This window comes from Megalops cyprinoides, chromosome 7 (genome assembly GCF_013368585.1).
Source record: "Megalops cyprinoides isolate fMegCyp1 chromosome 7, fMegCyp1.pri, whole genome shotgun sequence".
Lineage (NCBI taxonomy): Eukaryota > Metazoa > Chordata > Actinopteri > Elopiformes > Megalopidae > Megalops > Megalops cyprinoides.
Genome location: NC_050589.1, coordinates 36,538,911 through 36,560,888, shown reverse-complemented (window position 1 = coordinate 36,560,888; position 21,978 = coordinate 36,538,911). Strand labels below are relative to the sequence as shown.

At 40.8% G+C, this 21,978-nt stretch overlaps 1 protein-coding gene across 1 annotated transcript; it reads left to right on the top strand.

Moving 5' to 3' along the window:
- The first annotated feature begins 17,520 nt into the window (after positions 1-17,520).
- Positions 17,521-20,977, top strand: LOC118780207 (zinc finger CCCH domain-containing protein 10-like). Its single transcript, XM_036532595.1, has 3 exons — positions 17,521-17,629; positions 18,141-19,439; positions 19,749-20,977. The coding sequence occupies exons 2-3, from the start codon at positions 18,297-18,299 to the stop codon at positions 20,271-20,273; spliced, it is 1,668 nt and encodes a 555-aa protein (XP_036388488.1). The 5' UTR covers positions 17,521-17,629; positions 18,141-18,296; the 3' UTR covers positions 20,274-20,977.
- Positions 20,978-21,978: the final 1,001 nt, after the last annotated feature.

Genomic DNA, 21,978 nt, shown 5'->3' with positions numbered 1-21,978 from the left:
CATTTCATTAGTGTTGTCTTAAATATTCCCCTATGCATTATATATTTCTCTCTAAAACTATTCTTTACACTGAACTCAGTAAAAAGGCACTCCTTTAAGATGCATATGTTTCTTTTAGATACTTGTTTTGGACAATAAAAGTGGTTTTCAGGCTGATGCTCTGTTTAACACAGTAATTCAGTTTCAGTCCTCATGTGAACTTATCCTGCTTCTTGGTTTCCTAGCAATCTGCTAATGTGAGTGTAGTTTAAAGCTTAGCAAAAAAAAATCATGATTCGTTAATTAAACCAGGTCAAAAGAAGGAAGAGTAGTCGGAATTCATCAATATAAAAAAAAAAACATCTCAGTGCAATTGATAGTTGCACAGAAAATATTGAAGTAGTTTGCTTTCCTTCAAAGTCTGAATTCCACCTGTAAGGCAGATGCAGGATAAACAGCTGTTGGTAATTTTTCCACATGAAACCGGTAAAAGGAAGTCACACAAACTTCAGTGGCTGTCACTGCTGCTGTTTGAACCAAGTGAGGCTACTCTCACTTCTCCCATATACTGTTGAGCAAGAGATGATTTAATGTCCCTGTCAGAAGTGTTTACTCCCCTTACCCTTTCTTTTTCTTCATAGGGGAGGGGGATGGCTTTGGGGTTTGTTTGTTTTGTTACTCAGTTTTGGTCTTTGCTGAAAACTGTCGACAAATTGAAATAAACTTTATAATAATACAAAACCTGTTTTGTCAGTTCTGAATGTGCTTGGTTTAAAAGCTTATTGTATTAAATTAAAACCTGTAGACAGGTGGGCTGTATTTTTACAGGTTGACCAACAAAAGATGGAAGCGATGTGAAAAAGACAGTAACAGCAGAATGGATTTTGTACGAGGCATATGCTGTTGCTGTGATCTTTTAAATCAGATTCATCTGTTTTTTTATAATAGTTTGCTATGTTACTAAGACTACCAATGTTGACCATGTTGTAAAAAAAAGTACACCCAAGAATGTGCCAAGGACATCTAACCTGACAACTGACAACATGCTTTTCTCAGAAAGACCTACTGTTGAGGTGGCCAATGGGTTATCAATCTTTTTGTGGTTCTTTTGTCCTCTTGACCGGTGATGACTACTTAAGAACATGACGCAAAAGTGACAACGCATTTGGTCACAAAAACAATCTTTCACAATCAAATCTTTCACATAATTGTGAAAAAACTGAAAGCAGGAAGCTGTTATTGACAGCATCGAAACTAATCGACCACAGAGTTGAGACATATTTACACATTTATTTAATGACACCCAGCGTACAACTAGGTCCATGTAGCTTTTGTGTTCATACACATCACATCTGGTCTAGATGACCCATGTGACCAATTAGTCAGAACCATGACACCACCAGTGAAGGATATTTGTCCTCAATGGCAGACACTAAGAAAGCACACCCCGATATTGACAAAATTCAATATCATGTTTTTTTTTTTACGGTATGATGGTATTGATGGTATTTTGCTTTTCAATGATAAAAATAATTAAATATTTGTGCCCTGAGTAGTGTATGACTCCAAGATATGCAAGCAAGTGAATTTTAGGTGGTTTAATGAGCTTTCTCCTCTATCCTGATAGTTTTATTACAATTAAACCAAACTTGAAATTTGGAGAGTGAAACAGACCCAGCAGGACACCGAGATCATTAGATGTAAGTATTTGGATGGATTCAAGTCGTGAAGTCGGTGACCAAATCTGATGTCTACCTGATGTCAAAATTCCAATATCAAACCGATGTCTAATGCTGACATCCTCTTGACCTTGGCTTTTGGGTATAATTAAGTCACGACCAAGTACAATGTCTAACTGACATCAAAATTCCAATGATGTACTAACATCTGGTACCGAAATTCCGTTGGTATTTAGTTGGGCACTCATGACCAAGGCACTGTGTTTCACCTCTAAAAAGAGCAATAATAACCATGATATACGTGCTTTATTTCAAAAAGAAATAGTCTCTGTTCCAAATGTTGTTCCCTACTGGAATAACCTTAATTCAGACCTGGACTGGAAGAAAATCTTTTTATCCCTCCAAGGTATTTCTACAAATATATAAAAAGCACATTGACGTGGACTGCTCATTTTGTCAACTGGTTCCAGAGGTTCTATATCAGTTATTTTGGTATTGTCCCCACCCTTGTACTTTTTGGCAAGATGTCTGTACATTTATTTCCTGGTATATTGATTCTGAATTTTGACTTTCCTATGATAATGTATTGTTTGGCTTTTTTACTTTCCCCTGGCATTATCTGTTTATGTCTTTTCTATATGTTTACCTTGGTGTTTGTTAATAAAAGTTAGAAAAAATGAAGGCATTGCCATATTTGTTTACAGGTCAGGGTGTATAATTCCCAGCATGCTTTGAGTGAGAACATTATTGATTACTAATCATTCATTTTAAAGAATAATTATAACACTTAAAAGAGGTGTGTTGATTACACTCTGTAACTGCACCCACTTCCACTTGCACAAATTAAAGGTTTAAATTAAATTTTTTTTGTTAGAGATTACTCTGTGGTAACTGTGACTGAGAAGCGTAGCTACGGAGATAGGCTGCCTGGGATTTTATTTAGCTAATAAAAGTGGGGTTACTGATGTTATAGTGTGCAAAGCTAAATAATTGCAGTTACCCTGCTCTGACTTATACTCCTGGTGTGATACTTGCTACCTGGGATGTAACATTAGTAGTACATTAAGGATACTATTGATATTAAAGGAAATTTATATATGGATGAACTTTGATGCTTATTTGTGTACTGACATCAGTTCAATGTTCATTTCCAACCAAAATCCAACTGTAATCCCATGTGAATTTTGATGAGTTCTGACCTCTTTCTAATGTCTATACAGTGTCAGTTTTTGATGTCTATCAAAATCCAAATGTCAGCCGACATTAGAATCCAACGTCATTACAATGTCATATTGATGTCCTGTGCCAGCAGGGAGGCATTAACCAAAACATAGAATAATATTCTTACTTTGAACTGTTGTTTCCATCATTGAATAGAGGTACATTGTGTATATTCATTATCATAGTATATATTAATTATCAAGCTTCTAAGAGTAGGATTATTGATTAATGACCCTTTTATTCCTTAAGACAAGTAGTACTTAACCAGAGAAAACCTGATCCTAGATAACCACAGTTACTGCTGGCTCACACACATGTGCACTTACTTTCTGGATAAGCTATGTGTTTTAGCCAGCAAAGACTTGACTGTTCAAGAGTGACAATGCTTACCCAGTAAGCTGTTCACTATAGATATGTTCCTACAAACATGCAAAATAACAAAGAGTAATATCAAGTACTTCAAATGTGTAAGCTGCAATGAAAACAAGTGTTAAAGAAAATTCTGCTGTCAACATATAACTTTATTGGAACAATGCATACAGGTTATAGGCTGTTACTAAAGACCTAAGGTCCGAGGTGGAACATGTACTGTCTCAGAGGTTGCTGGCTGACTGACACACACACACACATTTCAGCTGTGTGTGTTTTAGACATGGCTGTGCAAGAGTGGGAATGCTTACCCAGTCAGCTGGTCATTATAGCTGTTCACTTATTAGATAGTTATTTTCAAAAGAACATTCAAAATGTAATTGCTAAGTGAAATTAAATCGCTGGATTAAAACAAACTGAAAGAACATGTGGCTGTTCACAAACTCACAGATAGTTGTGCTCACTACTAATGTCTCTGTTTGGTGGTGCTACAGGTTATGGGCCAGAAAGGGAAGTATGTCGACAGTTTCAGGGTTGAGTGATGCTCTGTAGCATGCCACAATATTCCCACCTGTCCTCAATGCCCTTTCAAAAGATGCACTAGTTGCAGGGATACATAGGTATTTCTTAGCCAGGTGGCAAACCCGGGGGAAGTTGACATCATGGGCTCTCCACCAGTCTAGAGGGTCAGACTCATTTTCTGCATCCACCATCTCCAGATAGCTTTCCAGCTCCTTTTTTTTTGCGTCTTTGTCAGCTAAGGCAGCTCCTTGGTCCTTTGGGTCTTTCTTAAAGAAGCTTCCCAGAGTCTTCTTACGCTTTGGTTCAACCAGGTCTGCTACTCCTTGATCAGCTTCTGTTTGCGGTGTAGTAGGTTCACCTCCTGTGGGTCTTGTCTGCTGTACCAGAATTCGTTCCAGCTCTGATGCTGCTCTGGTCTTTATGAAGTCCATCCTGTCACTGCTGATGTAGCTGGTCTTGAAGCGGGGGTCAAGAAATGACACCATGCTCAGAAGGTCATCTGGAGCAGGATCTGAAAATTGTCATTCAGATATTCATAGTCATGGTTTTGATCTTCTTTGTGAGGTCTATATCATCTTCATCATCTTTTGCCACCTTTAGAACACTACTGTTGAAAAGCTAGAGCACAGCTTTAGGTAAGAAATATTTACATACAGTATTTCTTCCCAAATAGTGCATTAGTGAACTCTTGCAGGGGAGCCAGGGCTTTGTTTACTCTTTCAAGAACAAGGATGTCCTGCCATGTAGGCACCAAATGCCTCGTTTTCTTGTCGGCAGCCAGTACTTGGATTATGGCTTTCTCTTGCTCAAGCACCCGTTGTATCATCATATGACGAGAGCCCCACCCGGTTGGAGTTTCGGTGATAAGCTTGTGGTCAGGCAAGCCATGTGCTGCTTGTGCAGTTGACATTTCTTCCTTCTTCTTCCACGCGAAGGAGAAAGCACTGACCACTTTCTTACAAACGCCAACTGCACGGTCAATGCGAGAATCTTGAACATCTTTCTCTGTAATACAAAAAAACACACACCATCAAACAAAAATAAACAGGTAATTTCCTTTGTTTTGTTATCTACACTCCCGGGCAAAAAATGGGCCAAGCCCAAAATGGCAAAACATTAAGCTTTTAATGGTCTTAATAACAAATCATTGATCAGAAAATTAGCAAGAATTATACAAATGCACTCCTGAGACCTTCTGTGTCACCATTTGCTCGTTAACTTTTGTTGCAGTGAATTGTTTGGGAAAAAGCTGGAAACAGGGAAATTCATAGTGTTCTTGTACACAAAAGTAAAAATAATGATAATGATTAAAATGTTTGATATAAAATTCAAACTAACACATGTCTGGGTGTACAGAATATCTTCTGGGATGTTTTTTTTTCTGAATAAGTCATTATTTGGTGATCTGCCACACCTAACGCAGTCCATCAAAGGCCTGATAATGAGCTCATAAGTAGAGCCAGGGAGAGCAGGGAGAGATCTACAATATGCAGTGTTGTGAGTCCCAAGGTAAAGGAGTGAGAAAATTTGCCCCTAAAAAAGCAAAATATCATGCAGGGGTTCCTGTCTGAAATCACGTAGCTGGTCTTCATCAGGCCAACTGTAGTTATTCTGAAATTTACAAGACCCTAAAGGCAGAGAAAATCCCTATTTCTCTATTAGGTATTAACAGAATAGGTCAATGCTTTGAAACAACAGGTGATGTTACCAGAAAGAGAGGATCTGGAAGGCCCAAAGCCACATCATGCAGGGATGACCACCTGCTGAAATTGACAGTTCTCAAAGACAAGAAAAAAAGCCTACAAAAACTGTCAGAAGAATTCAAGACCTCAGACAACAAGACTTTCAAGACCAGAAGGTTGTCTAATGCAGGTTTTGTGTCTAGAAGACGTGTTAAAAAGCCATTGCTGTCTGAGAAAATCATCAAAGACAGAATGAAGTTTTTGGCAGAATATGGAGGTGTCTTCAAAGAGGTGTCTTCAAAGACCTGGTGAGAAATACAATATTGAATGCATCTCTACCACAATTAAGCATGGAGGAAGAGGTGTAATGGTATTCAGCTACTGGCACTGGTGAGCTGCTTCACTGTGAAAAGTCAGTTAATGCTTTTGAGTACAGGAGAACATTGCAGAAAGGCTTGCTTTCCACAATTGAAAAGTTGTTTTCTAAAGAAGAACCATCAGACATTCTTCAACAAGACAATGCTCCTGCCAACACTGCAAAGACCACCAAGAATTGGCTTGAGAACAAGTCCATCAGGCTCATGTTTTCGCCTTGCCAGAGTCCAGATTTGAACCCTATAGAGAATATTTGGTCTTACATTAAACACAAACTAGCCAGGAAATGTTTTTCAGCTACTCATCAACTGTTTGAAGCCATCAACACTGAGTGGAACAATATTGACTCTGCAAGTTTACCCTCAAAGCTTCAACGTTTAAAGAAATCACAGGGGAAAGCTATCCCATAATAATTTACTTTATCTATTTGTTTAATTCTTGCTAATTTCCTGAAAAGTGATTTCTTATAAAGACAATTAAAAGCTGAATGTTTTGCCATTTTGGGCTTGGCTTTTTTGCCCAGGAGTATACATGATGACAACATGAATGAGGCCTACATTTTTTACTGTCAAAACAATGGCAATTTATTCAAAACAATGAATATCATATAATATTTATCATGATTATAATATATACTTATATACTTGTTGGAAATTTTAAAAAGACATTGTAAAAAGGTTTCCATTACAGTATCTGCTTATAAATAACAACAAAAAATATTAAAACCCTGTCATCATCATCTATCCATGCATACAGTAAGTGCTGAGTTGTACAAACTTGAAGGGCAGCTGTCTTACAAATAGTTTCATTGGTGTGGCATTGCCCTACCAATAATCAGCAACACCGCCTTAGTGCTCGCTGGAGAAAATAATATGCACATAGCATACTTTGTTAACTCATCCAAGGCAGATATAACAAAACATTTTAAAAATGCATGGTTTTATGCGTATCTTAAGTATTCCATCCAGTGTTTGTCAAAATGACACTGATTATGGTATATTTAATAATAGCCTTGCCCATGGAAATGCAGGGCTAAGCCCTTTAAATAAAAAACAAAGAACTAGATATTTATCCTCGACACTTCACTCTGCAGTGGACTAGCAGCTCCTGAAACTGAAATTCAGAATCCTTAATTTCGCTTTTAACAAGTTAGTTGGGTTTTTTTCCCCTTTAAATTAACCAGACAATGTTCATTTCGACCAGCCACATATTGGACATAGCTGTCATACGGATTAATCACCTGGCTAACCCCCGGAGTAATATCCGGAATAATAAAATATAAGTTTTCAGTCCTCGGGCAAGCAGCTCTCCCGTATGGTCATTGGGAAAGTAGTCCCGTTTGCTAGCAACTGCTCTCTAACTTCCAGTCATCGCTGATATAATGCACAGTGAGGCTGATATACGGTTCCCATAGATATCGAAACGTAGACACAGCGTTTGCGATTTGACGTGCGTCTGCGTGGTCGCCATATTGGAGCGGTCAGGATCCGCTAGTAAACAATTACAATGTGTATTGAGAGATGCAGACTTCTCTACAAAATCGACTGTAACTCGCTTAATTCTGAACGTATTTTCATGAAATCTGGTTTGTTATAAATGTGAGAAATTGAACATGATACTGGTTACTTATTGGAATTAAATTCAGTCACTGGGGGGGGGGGGGGGGGGGGGTGGAATCTAATCAGCTCTATGCCAAAACACTAACCTTCTGAATAGCCACAACTATTCCTCTGGGACATCCATTGAATGTGACGAGCAAAAGGTATCAGAGCGCTTCCGTGACATTGTTATAGGAATAAAAAATATTATTAAATATTATTTTGCTCATCTACCTGGAATATTGTTTTATAGCCTATTTACATTTTTAACAGTAGCATATTTAGGTGTGCACAATGTATCGCAGTTCTTGTTTATCACAACTGCAATTTTACATAGCCTACGATTTATTTAATGTTGACATTACATTTCCTTTTAACGTGAAAAAGGTCCTTATTAATAAATACTGACAAATCAACATAGTAGGCTACAAAACAAAACAGAAATGTGATGCATAAACCTATGCATCACATTTGTAGCGTAGGCCTACTATTTCTACATTAACAACAAATAAAAATACGACATCACTGACTAGGCCTACAAGTATATTAAAATGTTTGGGCTCGGTTACTTCAAAACTTGTAAAACTAAGTTTTTCGCTTCGGATATAAGCGTGGCTCTTTTTTCCCCACAGTGCTTGTTTTTAGTTTTAGCACATGACATGTAGCCTATTTAGGCTATTATAAGCGTTAAAATGTGGGATTCTATTACCTACCTAAAGACGAAGTATACTTTGCGACTCCATGATTGTTTGAATAGCAAGGTACAGTTGTGGACATGGAACAATGGCTGCCTACATCCTGCTGCAGAAGTGAGCTACCTTATAAATTAGCGTCCTTACGGAAAGGCAACGAAATCGGGACGCACTTTTGAAGGGAAGATGACGTCATAGATCGTTCGCGTCCCTGGAGAGAAAAGTTTAGTTTAACGTTCGTGTAACTAAATAACTAGCCACTAGATCCGTTACTTTTTTCAACTTAATCAGATTGTCATGTTAAGCATTTCAGTAGCTGTAAAAGACTTCACCTTTGTTCGATGGACAACCAAGCTACCGCTACGTTAGCTAGATAGCTAGCTTGTTCTTTTGAAAAGTAATGGGATTACTAGCAAGCTAGCTAGCTAGTTCACGGAAAGCTCACCGAGGCTCAAAAAACACTACTACATTATTCCAGTGTATTAACTAATTACAATGTATTTTTTAAATTTATTAATTTTTTAAATTTATAATAGGCTCCTCTGCTACCACCGCATCTACCGCGGTGGTGTTTTCAGCCGCCATTAATTTAGCGAAAATTGAGAAGCTTGAGGTAATCGCAAAGATTTATGTGATGTCCTACCTGGCGAAGGATACATCGGATGCTGCCTTCAAATTTAACTGAAATAAGGCACCTTAGAAGGGCGCATTTTATGATGACTTCAGTTTGGGACATGCTTACGAAAGGCAAGTGTGCAAAATTGTGAAAATAGTGAAAATGACTTTGTATTGGGACACAGCCATTGAAGAGTAATTTTTAAAATGCAATAAACTATTTACAGGTTCGTGTATGCCTCCCGACCGGATATGGAAATAAACGAATCAGTGAGTCAAAGATTCGAATAATTTTATTGTACTTCACCGGAACCGATCGAATCACTAAAAAGAATCGTTTTGAACACCACTACTAAAAAGGTTGCTCGTATTGCCCCTTTTTCCCACCACAAAGTTGATTTTCCCGCCACACTGTTTCCGGTCATGGAAAAAAAATCACTGGACCACTACTGTCTTTTTCCCCAAAATGTTTATCAGTCTGGCTTTGCTTTCTGATTCTGAGTCACACGTCGTACCGTTGCAGCGCTAATGCTAAAAAACTACGTTCCCCACAGCCCTCCTCTTTTGGCGCTCTATAATGACGTTACAATCTGTATAAAAACTATCCACCCCCTGCGTCATATCCTCTTTGAGTTGGTGCCATTTTGCCAAGGTACGTGCAATGAGCTCTTCGTACATGGGTCTTTGATTAAATGTATCCAAATCAATCCATTTGAACGCTAAAGCATCCTGCATCTTAATTAACGTCTGCTTTTGTTTTGTTTATAGACACACCTCCACAACATGAGGGCGAAGGTATGTCTGTTTTTTCTCTAACAAATTGTATCATGTTAGACTGTTACCTTATAATTGGCTGCACAAGTGTTATCAACGTGGTTTGATGTATGGGATTTTTGTGACTGAGAAGCAGTATAAAAATCAGCAGCTAACAATGCTTCAGGAGACCCCAGATTCGCGTTACCGAGGTGATGCTAAATGCGTATCATTCGCCGAGACGGATAAGATTTAGTTAGACCTGAGTATAGCCAAGTTAGTTCTTCAGGCAGCAATGTAGTTTGGCGCCCGTTATGAGCTTTCCTGTAAATAAATGCACGCGGTAATAAAATGGGTTCCGTTGAAATTTTAGTGGAAGTCATGAAGTCTGTATTTTTGTCCTTAAACACTTGGCTAAATGGGCGGCTAGTTATTGGTAAGGATTTGGCTAGCAGCAATGTAGTAAATGCACAAAGTCCAATACACGAGGATCGCAAGAAGCGCCTCGTTGTCTTGACCAATCCTTATTTTCTGCACATTTCTTGAACGTGGTTGGTTGCAGCCGCCTTGTCGGACCGCTTCTATTTTATGTTAGATTTAAGAACTGGTTTCACCGTTTATAATGTCCTATAAACATGCAAGTATGGATTCTGTTCCGTTTCCACCCTGATCAGCAAATGTATCGCGTCGGGAATAGTGATGGGCTCGGCCGAGAGCAGATTTCTTTTTTTTTTAATACAAGACAGAATAACAGCATGATCTTTCCGCCACACTGCTCGGCCACAGGCACTCCATGTACTGACTGAATGTTAGAATTGTAACATTTATGCAGGAGGACCAGATGCACTGTGTTTAGTGTTTGTAGCGAAACGCTAATTTACAACATTCAATATAAATAAAACGTTCAATACACGTGTAATGTTTGTTTTTACATGTTTTTATACCAAACAATGTAAAATAATGGTATTCTGGAAATTAGGTTTAGTATAATTACATTGAATAATTTAAGTGATACACGTGCACACCAGTGGCGGCTGGTGAGCTGGAAACAGGGGAGGCTGAAACATTACCTTTAAATCTATCATTACTTTCAACCTGTTCCCCTTTATCTTCCTTAACAATAAAATAATTCACAGAACAATTGACACCAATGCGTAAATAGAGTAAAAATTGTGATTATGCTCGCGAAACAACGCATTGTCTGTAGTTTGTGCGCTATTGCGAAAGCTACAGCATGAGGTCGTTTAACAAGGATGGCAATTTGAACAATTAAGTGGCAAGTAATCCCAAAGCTTTCTCAAATGTTTCACATTGGTTTTGTTACAAAATTCAAATTACAAAACGGAGCTAAATTTAGTTGGATCGATTTAAATTACTGAATAAATTGGGTTAGGTTGAGTGCAATGAATAACGTTTAGAACGCACACCTCACAAAAGCTGTGATGTCATGAGCATTTAATGTAATTTAAATTGATAAATGCTACCCTTTTTAATTAAACAATTTCACGTAGCTTTCGCAAGCATTTGTATTTTATTCCTCCTGTATAACTCACCTTTTTCCCCTCTTTTCAGTGGAGAAAGAAGCGCATGCGCAGGTAAGTCAACCTCTTCCAGTAAAATGCATGTGCCTGTGTAAGTGAAAAGCAGTAGTGTCAGTATGCATTTAATAAAACATATATTGGGGTGTTTGGAGTGTAATGTTTGCTGTGAGTAATGTCACCTTCCCTCCAGGCTGAAGCGCAAGAGGCGAAAGATGAGGCAGAGGTCCAAGTAGACTGCACCCTCTCCGCCACAGCTGTGATCATCCCCCTTGCTTTGACCCCCCTGCCCGAGTCCAAGGAGCACCCGAGAGACGGACCAGTACCATCTGCACCCAGTGCATCATCGTGGGAAGGGCTACACATCACCTGGCAAGCCTTCCTGTGTCAATCAACTGGATGAAGACCTTGTTGAATGGAACCCTCTCTTTGGATATTCTGGACTCTCGGCACCTACTTATCCACCACAGTTGCTTTGTAAAAAATCTCCAATAAATTTTTGACTTACGATTACTGTGTATTTCTTTCCATTTTGAAGTGGTGGTATTTAATAGGATTGGCAATTGCTAAGACTTAGGGGGTAGACATAAGTAGTAGAGGACCAGGTCCAATCGTAGTGACTGACTGAATGCAGGACTGAGTTTAGGAAATTAAGAATGTGGCTTCTGAAGAGTGTGAAACAGCAGAAGGTAACTTAAAACTGGGGTGTTGTGGGTTAAATACTGGCTCAAGCATGCATAAATATGAGGATGGGCTTTGCTCATACTGGGAAGCATGTGTGTCTTGGCAGAGGCCACCTGCCATTCTATTTTAGGATTTACAGCCTTTTTTTGTATATCTTTATTTTGAACATGATACCTCACTTTTCCAAAAATGGGTTGGTTGCAAAAACAAAATATCCCTCCCGTCTGCCCATCAACTCTGAGCCGTCGATGTAAATTTATTTTCATTATTTTATAAACTACTTGTATACATATACACATGTACCCACATGCATACATGCCTGCCTATCAAATGAAAACGCCTCAAAAAAGGGGTACAGTCTCACTTGGTAAATGTTAAATTTAAGAAGTTAGGTTATCAGGTCTTGATTCCAAAAATGTAAGAAATGAATCCCATATTTTATGAAAAATGACTTTTGTTTGTGTATGCAAGCCTTTCAATCGCTATGCAAGAAGAAAGGTCATTAATCCAAAGGTTCAAAGATGGACAACAAACGCTTTTCCAATGTCTAACAATAAGACGCTTTGTATTAGGCAAAGGTTAGCCAACTTACATGAGTTCTTAAGGTCAATGTTTCTGGAATAAGACCAAGAATACAAATCTCTGGGTGTACAGGGATTTCTTTGTGAATGATGCTGGAAATTATGTCGATTATTCCTTTCGAAAAGTTTTTACACTTCCAAATGCAATCAAATAGGGTTTCTTTCTCCGTTTTACAATTTATACAACTGTCTGGGATATTAGGATTGAATTTATTGAGTCTTTCAGGAGTTACATACATTCTCATAAGCCAATTGTACTGGATCAGTTTAAAGCTACTATTAACAGATAACGTTTGTGCTTGATAAGCCTTTTCCCATTCCTGCTCTGTAATATCTATCTGAAGATCCTCTATCCACACCATTCTTTCATAATTTGATGATTCTGTAGTCGCCCTTACCAATTTCCTGTATATGATTGAGATCTTTCCTTTAACACAGGGGTCTGATGTTGCCAGTTCTTCAATGATACTTAAAGCAGGGCATTGATATGACTGAATCCTAGAACGAATAAAACTCCTGAAATCTTCTGTAATCCCATCTGAGCCCAGAGCCTGAATCCAGGATCTGATTTACCTGGTGTAAACATTGCGTTACCCCAAATGAGAGAAAATTGTGATAACCCTGTTGATTCCCTAAACATGGCTTGTGATTCATACCAAGCTGTAATTTTGTGGTTTTGGTATGGATTAGCTGTGTTCTGCTTAAGCCTTATGAGAGAGTCAGAGTAGAGATATGTATCCAGGGTTAGTCCTCTGGCACTGTCTTTCTCTATCTGGACCCATGGTAGATTGGAAGGGTCAGAGAATCAGAAAAAGGCCAATCTAAGCTGAGCTGCCCTAAAATAGCACAAGAGGTTTCGTAGCTGAAGCCCAGCCCTATCATATGGTAGGTATAGTAATGTTAAGCGAAGTCCTGATCGTCTTTTATTCCAGATAAAATTTGTGAATGCTTTCTTCATACTGGAAAAAAAGGCTGGCGGCGGTGTAAGAGGAATTTATTGAAATAAATATAAAATTTTAGGGAGAATATTCATTTTCATAACATTGATTCTGACAATGTGAGGGGGAGAGTCATCCATCTATCCAAGCGGTCATTTACCTGAGCAACAATGGGGTCATAATTACATGGGATCATGTTTTTGATTTGAGATGTAATAGTAATCCCTAAATACTTGAACCCATCTCTAGATACTGTGAAAGGGAGTTGGATTGTTGGATTATTTCTTTCTTGCTCATTGAGAAAAAGTATTGATGATTTGACCTTATGATTGACCTTATAACCTGAAAATGTTCCAAATTGATCGATCATATTAATCAGAGTAGGTATTGTGTTTTTTAGATCTGAATGATATAACAGTATGCCATCAGCAAGTAAAGAAATTTGATATTCTTGGCCTGAAATATTAATTCCCTTTATCCCTGGATGTTTTCTGATTGCTATTGCCAGGGGTTCAAGAGTCAACACAAATAACAGGAAACAGTGGACAACCCTGACGAGTGCCCCGCGACAGACTGAAGGGGTCTGATGTTAAATTATTTGTAATAACTTCATCTGATGGTTCACAATAGAGTAAGTTAATCCACTGACAGAATTAAGGACCACATCCATATCGACCGAGTACATCAAATAGATAAGGCCATTCAGCTCTGTCGAATGCCTTTTCAGCATCCAATATTAGAATGCAGTTGTCTTTAGCACCTTTCTTTTTGTGGATAATATTCAGTACTCGCTGTATATCATTGAAGGCTTGTATGTTTTTCACAAATCCATTTTGGTCACTATTAACGGTTGCTGGTAGATGGTCTTCTAATCTTAAAACTAGCACCTTGGCCAAAATTTTAGCATCAGTATTAATCAAGGACACTGGTCTATAGGATTCACATTTAGTTTGTGGCTTGCCTGGTTTAGGTATAAGTCTAATCAGTGCCTTCCTTAGTGATGGGGGGAAAATGCCAGTTTCCAAGGATTCCTCATACATGGCCATAAGAGGGTGTATTAATTTTTCTTTGAAGGCTTTATATATATCAGTGGGTAGACCATCCGGTCCAGCCGTTTTCCCATTTTTCATAATAGCTATAGCCTTCAGTAATTCTTCTGTAGACAATGGGGAGTCTAGTTGCTGTTTGGCTTCATCGGAGAGGCTTGGAATTTGGAGACCATCTAAAAGTGCAGTTTGGTGACTGGTAACCCCCAAGGATTCCTCTCCATAAAATGACTGAAAGAAATTGGCAAAAGCTCCATTGATTTCCATTGGATCTGATGATAAAGTCCTTGAGTTTGTTAAAATATTATTGATGGCCTTACTAGACTGCAGTTTCTTGATTTGCCAGATTTTTCCCCCTGTTCATAGAATGTTTGTTTCAGACGAATTAAGCTGTTTTCAGCTTTTGAGAGTGATAATTCATTATATTGTGCTCTTAGGAGAAGTAATGCTCCTAATGCTCCTGCTGAGGGGGCTCTATATTTGTGTCATCTTCATATATTTCTTTCTCTAGTTTCCTGATTCTTTTGTCAAGCGATTGCAATTCTGAATCAACTTTATTGGTAATAGAGCGTGTGTAGCTAATCATTTGTCCTCTTAGATAGGCTTTAAAAGCCTCCCATCTCACAGAAGCAGTCATTTCATTTGTATTGAAAAATACATAAATATTGGTCCCAACAAACCATGAATTTTGTGTCTTATAGCCATTTCGGGTGTAGCCTCCATCTATAAGGACCTTGAATGAGTTTAGACATGTTATATATTACCTTAACTGGGCCATGATCTGAGATCACAATGGACTCATAGGTAATGTTATGTATCTGTGGAAATAATTTATTAGAAACCAAAAAACAGAAAATAATCTATACGTGGGCAGTGGTGGTTCTAGCTTGAATGGCGCCCTGGGCGAACCCCGAACCCCCCCCCCCCCCCCAAAAGAAACCCGCACACAGTGTTGTGTGGCACGGCACTACGCCTGAGACAAACAGCAGTTGCCAGAAGCAGACTCAGGCTGCTATTGTATGAGGGGCCTTTTAGGAAATATTTCAGACTTTTGTTACACATACACATATGAAACATGTACGCATTCACATGTGAAACTTTCACACATGCATCCATACTACTGAAAACTCACACACATATATGTGAAACGTTCATATAGACACATGTGAAACGCATTCACACACACAGGCTACTTATGAAATATTTGTACAGATACACATGAAACGAGCGCATTCATACATACGAAACGCGCATATAGACTTGTATGAAACACATTCACACACACGTACATATGAAACGCTCATACAGATACAGGTGGAACGGACTCACACATACATATGAAATGCTCATACAGACGCATATGAAATACATTCATACACACACACACACATATGAAACTCTCATTCAAATACAGGTGAAACGAGTATTCCAATGTTTCCAATTTTTGTTGTTTTTGCTATTTTTCTATAGGGTACATAAAACTTAAATGGGGGGGGGGGGGGCAGAAATTAGGCCTACAACTGCCCTTTGCCCCCTCGTGGCGCGGACACACTGGACCTGTGTGCGCTTAATTGTTTTTTGGCCTCTTTTTAAAAATCCAACCACTTATTTTTCACTTCCTCCACCGTACACACCTCTGGTGAAACTGCATTCATAGCAGTCACCACTTTGAGCCACTCTGCATTTTTCCATCAGTTTGAAATGCCGCTAGTCGAAAAAGGACATTTTTTCTCCTCTCCACCTCATCAACCATCACCTCTATCTCTGTGTCCAAATAATTTTTCTTACGTCTCAACATCTATCTCTGCATTTTACTCAGATTTAACTGGGATCTTTAATATGCCAATTTGACTAATTAGAGGCATGTCTCGGTCCATATCAGAACAATTGTGGGAGTGGACATTAAGAGCGTTCATTGCACATAATCTCATGCTAATTTGATTCATGAAGACAATTGGGCATACGTGGTGTTTGTTAACTGTGATGAAAAACCTCTGTACACAAATCATGGGATTGGGTGTACATATGGTCCTACGGCAAATTGTACATAAAGACTGATACATATGTCCCCAGGTCTTTGTACATGAGTATTATGTATACCTTTAAGTCTATCAAAGGTATAGATAATAATAATTTATGTAATAATAATAATAGTAATAATTTACAGTCTTTTGGAAAAACAGCTTTATCATGGGAAGGCCTACGGGCGTCTTCAAATGCCACATCTGGAAGGTCTGTTTTGCATACAGCATGTAAAGGGGGTCTGAAACTGCTTACTGCTCTAAGTGTCAAATTAATGGAGCATACTGTGCAAAGCTGGAAATTAGCTGTGTGACCACTTTATATGAGTCATTTAATACAGTACCTAAAGATCAAGGTTTAGCAGCTATGAGTTAAATAGTGTGTCAATAGACTGGAGGATACTAGCAAACAAATGTAAAACATCTCAGTTTAATGACAGGTTAAATTACAAGGTCTACAATTCGGATGGGTATTTGCTGTAAAGTTTAAAATGTTAATTGCATACCCTGGCAGAGCCATGCCAGTGAAACCATCCATGTAAAATCCAAGGGATGGCACTCATAGTTGCAGCCCTAAGAATGTATTTGATGGCTACAGTCACCTGTTGTATACTGAGGTGATTTTAAAGTGAGTTCTTGGGCTCCACTGAGTTGTTAAATGAATTATCTGTATTAACATCTAATAAGTACAGGTCATCACAGGTGGGGGTTGTTTAACAGAAGGATACAAATGTCTTTTTACAAGATGCCATGTGAGCCTAGTAAGTATTCATCTCATTAAGACAATTTTTGTAATTAGGTTTGACTGAGACAACAACTAAATTTTGTTTTGGGGAAGCTGTTAAAATATGCAGAACAACCTTAGTAAGGCTAGCTTACCTTGCAAGCAGAAATACAACTCCAGTAATACGTTTTTTTTTTTCAAATACAATTAACTGCAGGGTAAATTTTTAAATGAATATCTAATAAATATCTAACGACTTAACTGAGAGTTCAGCTGAAAGGAAAATCAGCATGCGCGATGGGGTCTCCAGGACTCACTTTTGAACACAGGCCTAGTGATCTGAATGATTGTGTGAGGACAGCACCGCAGCAGCCATTTGATTAAACTTCTGTTTCCGTGTGTGCGCAGTACTGGAGTATCGCGGAAGAGGGCGGTCTGATCCTTGTCCTTGTCGTCTCTTGCTTTAAAAATACCATAGATCCCTATGAGATTCTTCTTTTTTCTCTCCGAGGAGGAGGGTCGTTGTTCTCGGAGGGCTGACTCAACGTGGGGAAACGACGTAACGGATGCGTTTTAAGCAAATCAGTTTTAACAAAGGGCTCGATAACAAAGGTACCTAATTACATTTCGACGTAAAGAAAATAACTTACCGATCCATTCAATACTAATGCGAAACCTGCGCGTACGTTGTGACGGGGTACTAGTTAGCCAATTGCTAGCTAGCAGGGTCTTCAGCTGGCTAACGCATAGTTAGCTGTGGTAGCAAGCTACGTAGGCAAACAGGCCGGGATAGACTGTAGCCTGTTAACAGTTAGCTAGCTGGCTATCAAACTACCTAATAATAAGAGTGAGTACCTGCTAGCCAATTTCTTGTCACTAACACGATATTTTAAGAGTTGTGGAGATACGTTAACAGGTTTGATGATTAGCTATCCAGTAGCCCAGTTAGGCAGCAAGCCGGATTTATCTTACCCGGATCACTGTTAAAGTGTACCACCAGATGAAAACACCTTAAAAGCGGGAAAGTACAAGAGCACGAACACGTTTTAAACTTGAATCGCTGTCTTACCCGAAGAACTGTTGTCAAAGTAAGTGGCTTGCATGATTTGTGACCGTCTCACAGTTTTGTGATTTCAGGTAGCCGGATACCAGATCAGAATTTACGGACCTGAGGACCACAGCTAACCTCTGTGAGCGTGCAGACCAACCAAGAAACGGACAGCCCGTATTCTCTCACACATGTGCGTTGTGTGCCCATCATCGCATTGGGCCGAGCGCCATGCCTGGCCGGGACGGCGTGTACCTGTCAGGAGGAAGCGGGGGAAACAGCGGGACGGGACCTGGAAGCAGCGGTGGTGAAGACGGCGGCGTTGTAGGAGGGGTAGCGTCGGGAGCGGGCAGCACTGGGTCTGGAGGAACTGCGGGAGGCGTAGGTATGGGAGGAGGTGGGGCGCTGGGGAACGGAAGTGGCTGTGGGGCAGGTGGAGGCTCGGGGGGGCAGGGTCCAGGGTCTGGCTTGGACGGCGTCTGCAGGGATTTCCTGCGCAACGTGTGCAAGCGGGGCAAGCGCTGCCGCTTCCGCCACCCAGACTTCAGCCAGGTGCCGGACGTCGGCGTGCAGAAGAACGAGTTCGTCTTCTGCCACGATCACCAGAACAAGGAGTGCACGCGCCCCAGCTGCCGCTTTGTGCACGGCTCTAAGGAGGACGAAGACTACTACAAGAAAACAGGGGAGCTCCCACCCAGGCTGCGGAGTAAAGTGGCCGCAGGACTGGGGCTGTCCCCGGCTGAGCTGCCTCACAGTCGGGGCGAGGTGCCCATCTGCAGAGACTTTCTGAAAGGAGAGTGCCAGCGGGGAAATAAGTGCAAGTTCCGGCATGTCCAGAGGGACTACGACTACGACTACGACTACGACCCTGCGGGGGTGGGGGCAGGAGGAGGCATGGGGACGGGGCTCGGCATGGCGAGCGTAGGGGGTGTGGGTGGAGGTGGCATTGGGGGGGGGGCATCGGGACATGCAAGTGGAGGAGTAGGGGGAAATTTGATGGGGATGGGGTGCTCAAGCATGACTGGCTATAGGGATCAGGGTATTTACGGTGGAGGGGGAGGCGCGGGTGGATTGGGCAGCTCTTTGTCCATTGGGCTGGCAGGGCCACGGCGCTTTGACCGGGGCCCTTGTCCGGTGTACGATCCCCTGTTTGAAGGAGGGCTATTTGAAGGCGGGCCCCTCGAGCCTCCCATGGACCCGGCTGCTCTGCAGCTGAAGAGACGGAGGCTGGATGGGCTACGATTGGCTGACGGAGGCGGGGGCCACTATGAGCTGGGGGTGCAGGCTGCCTCCCTGCCCCGCCCACTGGAGCACAGGCTGCTGGAAGAAGAGAACGCTCTGCTGAGGAAGCGAGTGGAGGAGCTGAAGAAACAAGTGAGCAACATCAGGGTTTACAGAGGGAGAATAATAAAGCCAATTTGGGGATGAGCATTTTTTATAATCTTGGATTGGTACAAACTCTAGCTTTACAATTATGTATGGGTGTATATAAACAAAGAAATCTGTTGTAGTTTTCACTGGACTTTGAGCTCACCTTTCCTCTGTACCACTGTTGCATACTGAAAGTTCTCAAATTGCAGGTCATTTCTTTTTTATTCAGTGAATATTCTGATATTTCTTTTTGTCCTTCCATCATATCTCCTTAACTCCTGTCCCTTCTTGTTTTTACCCCTCTCACATGAGGTCTCGAATCTTATCGCCACCAACGAGATTCTTCTGGAGCAAAACGCCCAGTTCCGGAGCCAGGCTAAGGTGATGACGCTGTCCTCCACGCCAGCACCCTCCGAGCAGAGCCTGGCGCCCCCTGTGGGCTCCGTCAGCTCCTACAACCACAGCATCGCGCAGACCCACACCACACTGAGCACCACTGCCCTGCAGGCACGCCCCGTCACCCAGCAGGACCTGGTGGCCTCGGCCGGTGCACCACCTGCCGCACCCCCGGCCAATGCTGCACCACCGCCGTCTGCACCCCCGCCCCCACCCCACCTCAACCCCGAGATCGCCCCGCTCTCTGCCGCGCTGGCCCAGACCATTGCACAGGGCATGGCCCCGCCTGTCTCCATGGCGCCGGTGGCGGTCTCCGTGGCACCCGTGGCTGCATCCATGGCACAGCCCCTGCCCGGCATCACCATGAGCCATGCCACCACCCCCATGGTGTCTTACCCCATCGCCAGCCAGAGCATGCGGATCGCTGCCATGCCTCACTGAGGCTCTGCCCACCTATCACAGCCCAGAGTGTTAAAAAGCAAACAACATCATCGGAGTTTTGAGGTGTTGACTGGAGCCTGTGGACACAAACTGAGCAGGAGAAGCATATCTGGGGGAGGTCTAAAGACCGATGCTGTCGCCGTTTCCAAACACTGTACTCTGTGTTTGTTGCACTTCTTTTTCACTACAGGTACCAAAAATAAACACAGAGAGTCAAATATTTGAATTAGATGTTTGAACAGAAAACATTTGAAATGCTTGGCCACACACAAAGGAGCAGGTAATGCCAGAAGATTCTAAGTATAAATTATGTTTGGATTTTATCAACTTGACCTGAAAAAGCATAAAGTAGTTCATAATGACAGTTCATATTTTTCATTCTTTTAAAATTTGTTTTGGATTCTCACTAAAACTGTTGTTGATATTGGTATCACATGAAACTTTCAAAATGACTAGACTTCAGCTACAAATTGTTTTTGTTTTTTTTGTGGTACATTTTAATTTGTCTTTGAGTATTCAGAGATATCAACATATTTTGGTCTGGTTCTGATAGCCATTACAGACAGGATGATTATGGCTGGAGCCATTCATCATTCACTGTGACAGTCTTGGCTTGTCCTTCCACTTCAGTGTGAGTCTGCATTCTAAATACAAGCTGTTTTTGTTACCCTCTTCTGTCTGTGCCATAACCATAAGAGCTTCATTCTGTCTTCCACAGTCTTGTGTCAGGTTATTTGAAGTTACATATAAGGTATTCTCTAACTACCTCACTTTCTGAAATACAAAGTATATAACGTCATAAATGACAGCTGTCTAATACCAGTGGAGATGCAGATTTCCCATCTAAGCAAAAGGTGAAGAAGGGTGGGGATGGCCATGGTTATAATGAACTATTCACATGAGCAACACACCACAGTTGGAAAATGGAGGTGGAAGTGTATGTGTTGATGATGAAAAGCGAATAGGCCAATTTAGTATCTCCCTCAGCTGTCTAACAGTGTTTTGAGGCTATGTGTTTGCAGGAAGAATGTGTGTGTGTGTGTGTGTGTGTGTGTGTGTGTGTGTGTGGAGGTGGGTGGGGATATTTTCCTACAGGCCATGTTCAGAATGCCAGCTGTCCTTGTCTGGTGCCTGCCGTCATCACATATTTAATTGAATAACAGGGCACAAAGGCAGCTCTCTTTCTACCCATTTTTGTGGTGTTTTTTTTGGGTTGCATGTGCTTTCACTTTAACCTTTTTAATTTTTTTAAATCTTTCTCTCCACATATTCTCAGCATTTCTACCTGACAGTACAGGACAGTAGCGTGCACTGAAATGTAATGGGAACCCATGGGCATTTTTAAGAGAAGAGAATTTGTACTGTTGCCACAGTTAATACAGATATAACTAGAGATAAAACAGGATATTTTCATTTGAATATAGAACCATTCTCAAAGATTCTGTCTTTGGCTAGTGGTATTTAGATGACATACACTTTGAAGGTCGGTGTAGAGAGAAAAGAATATTGATTATAGACTTTTCCAAACGGGCTTCTTACTTACGCAGACACATGACGTCTGTCCCTTTAAATCCTGCAGTTAAGTGCATGTATCGCAGCAACGACAGTCTTGGCTGCAGACCATTATCGTATGAAATGTCTGTGTCCATGGTTACGACCTTAAGTGAATGCATTTACCACTTTAGGATATTATGAAAGTATTGAA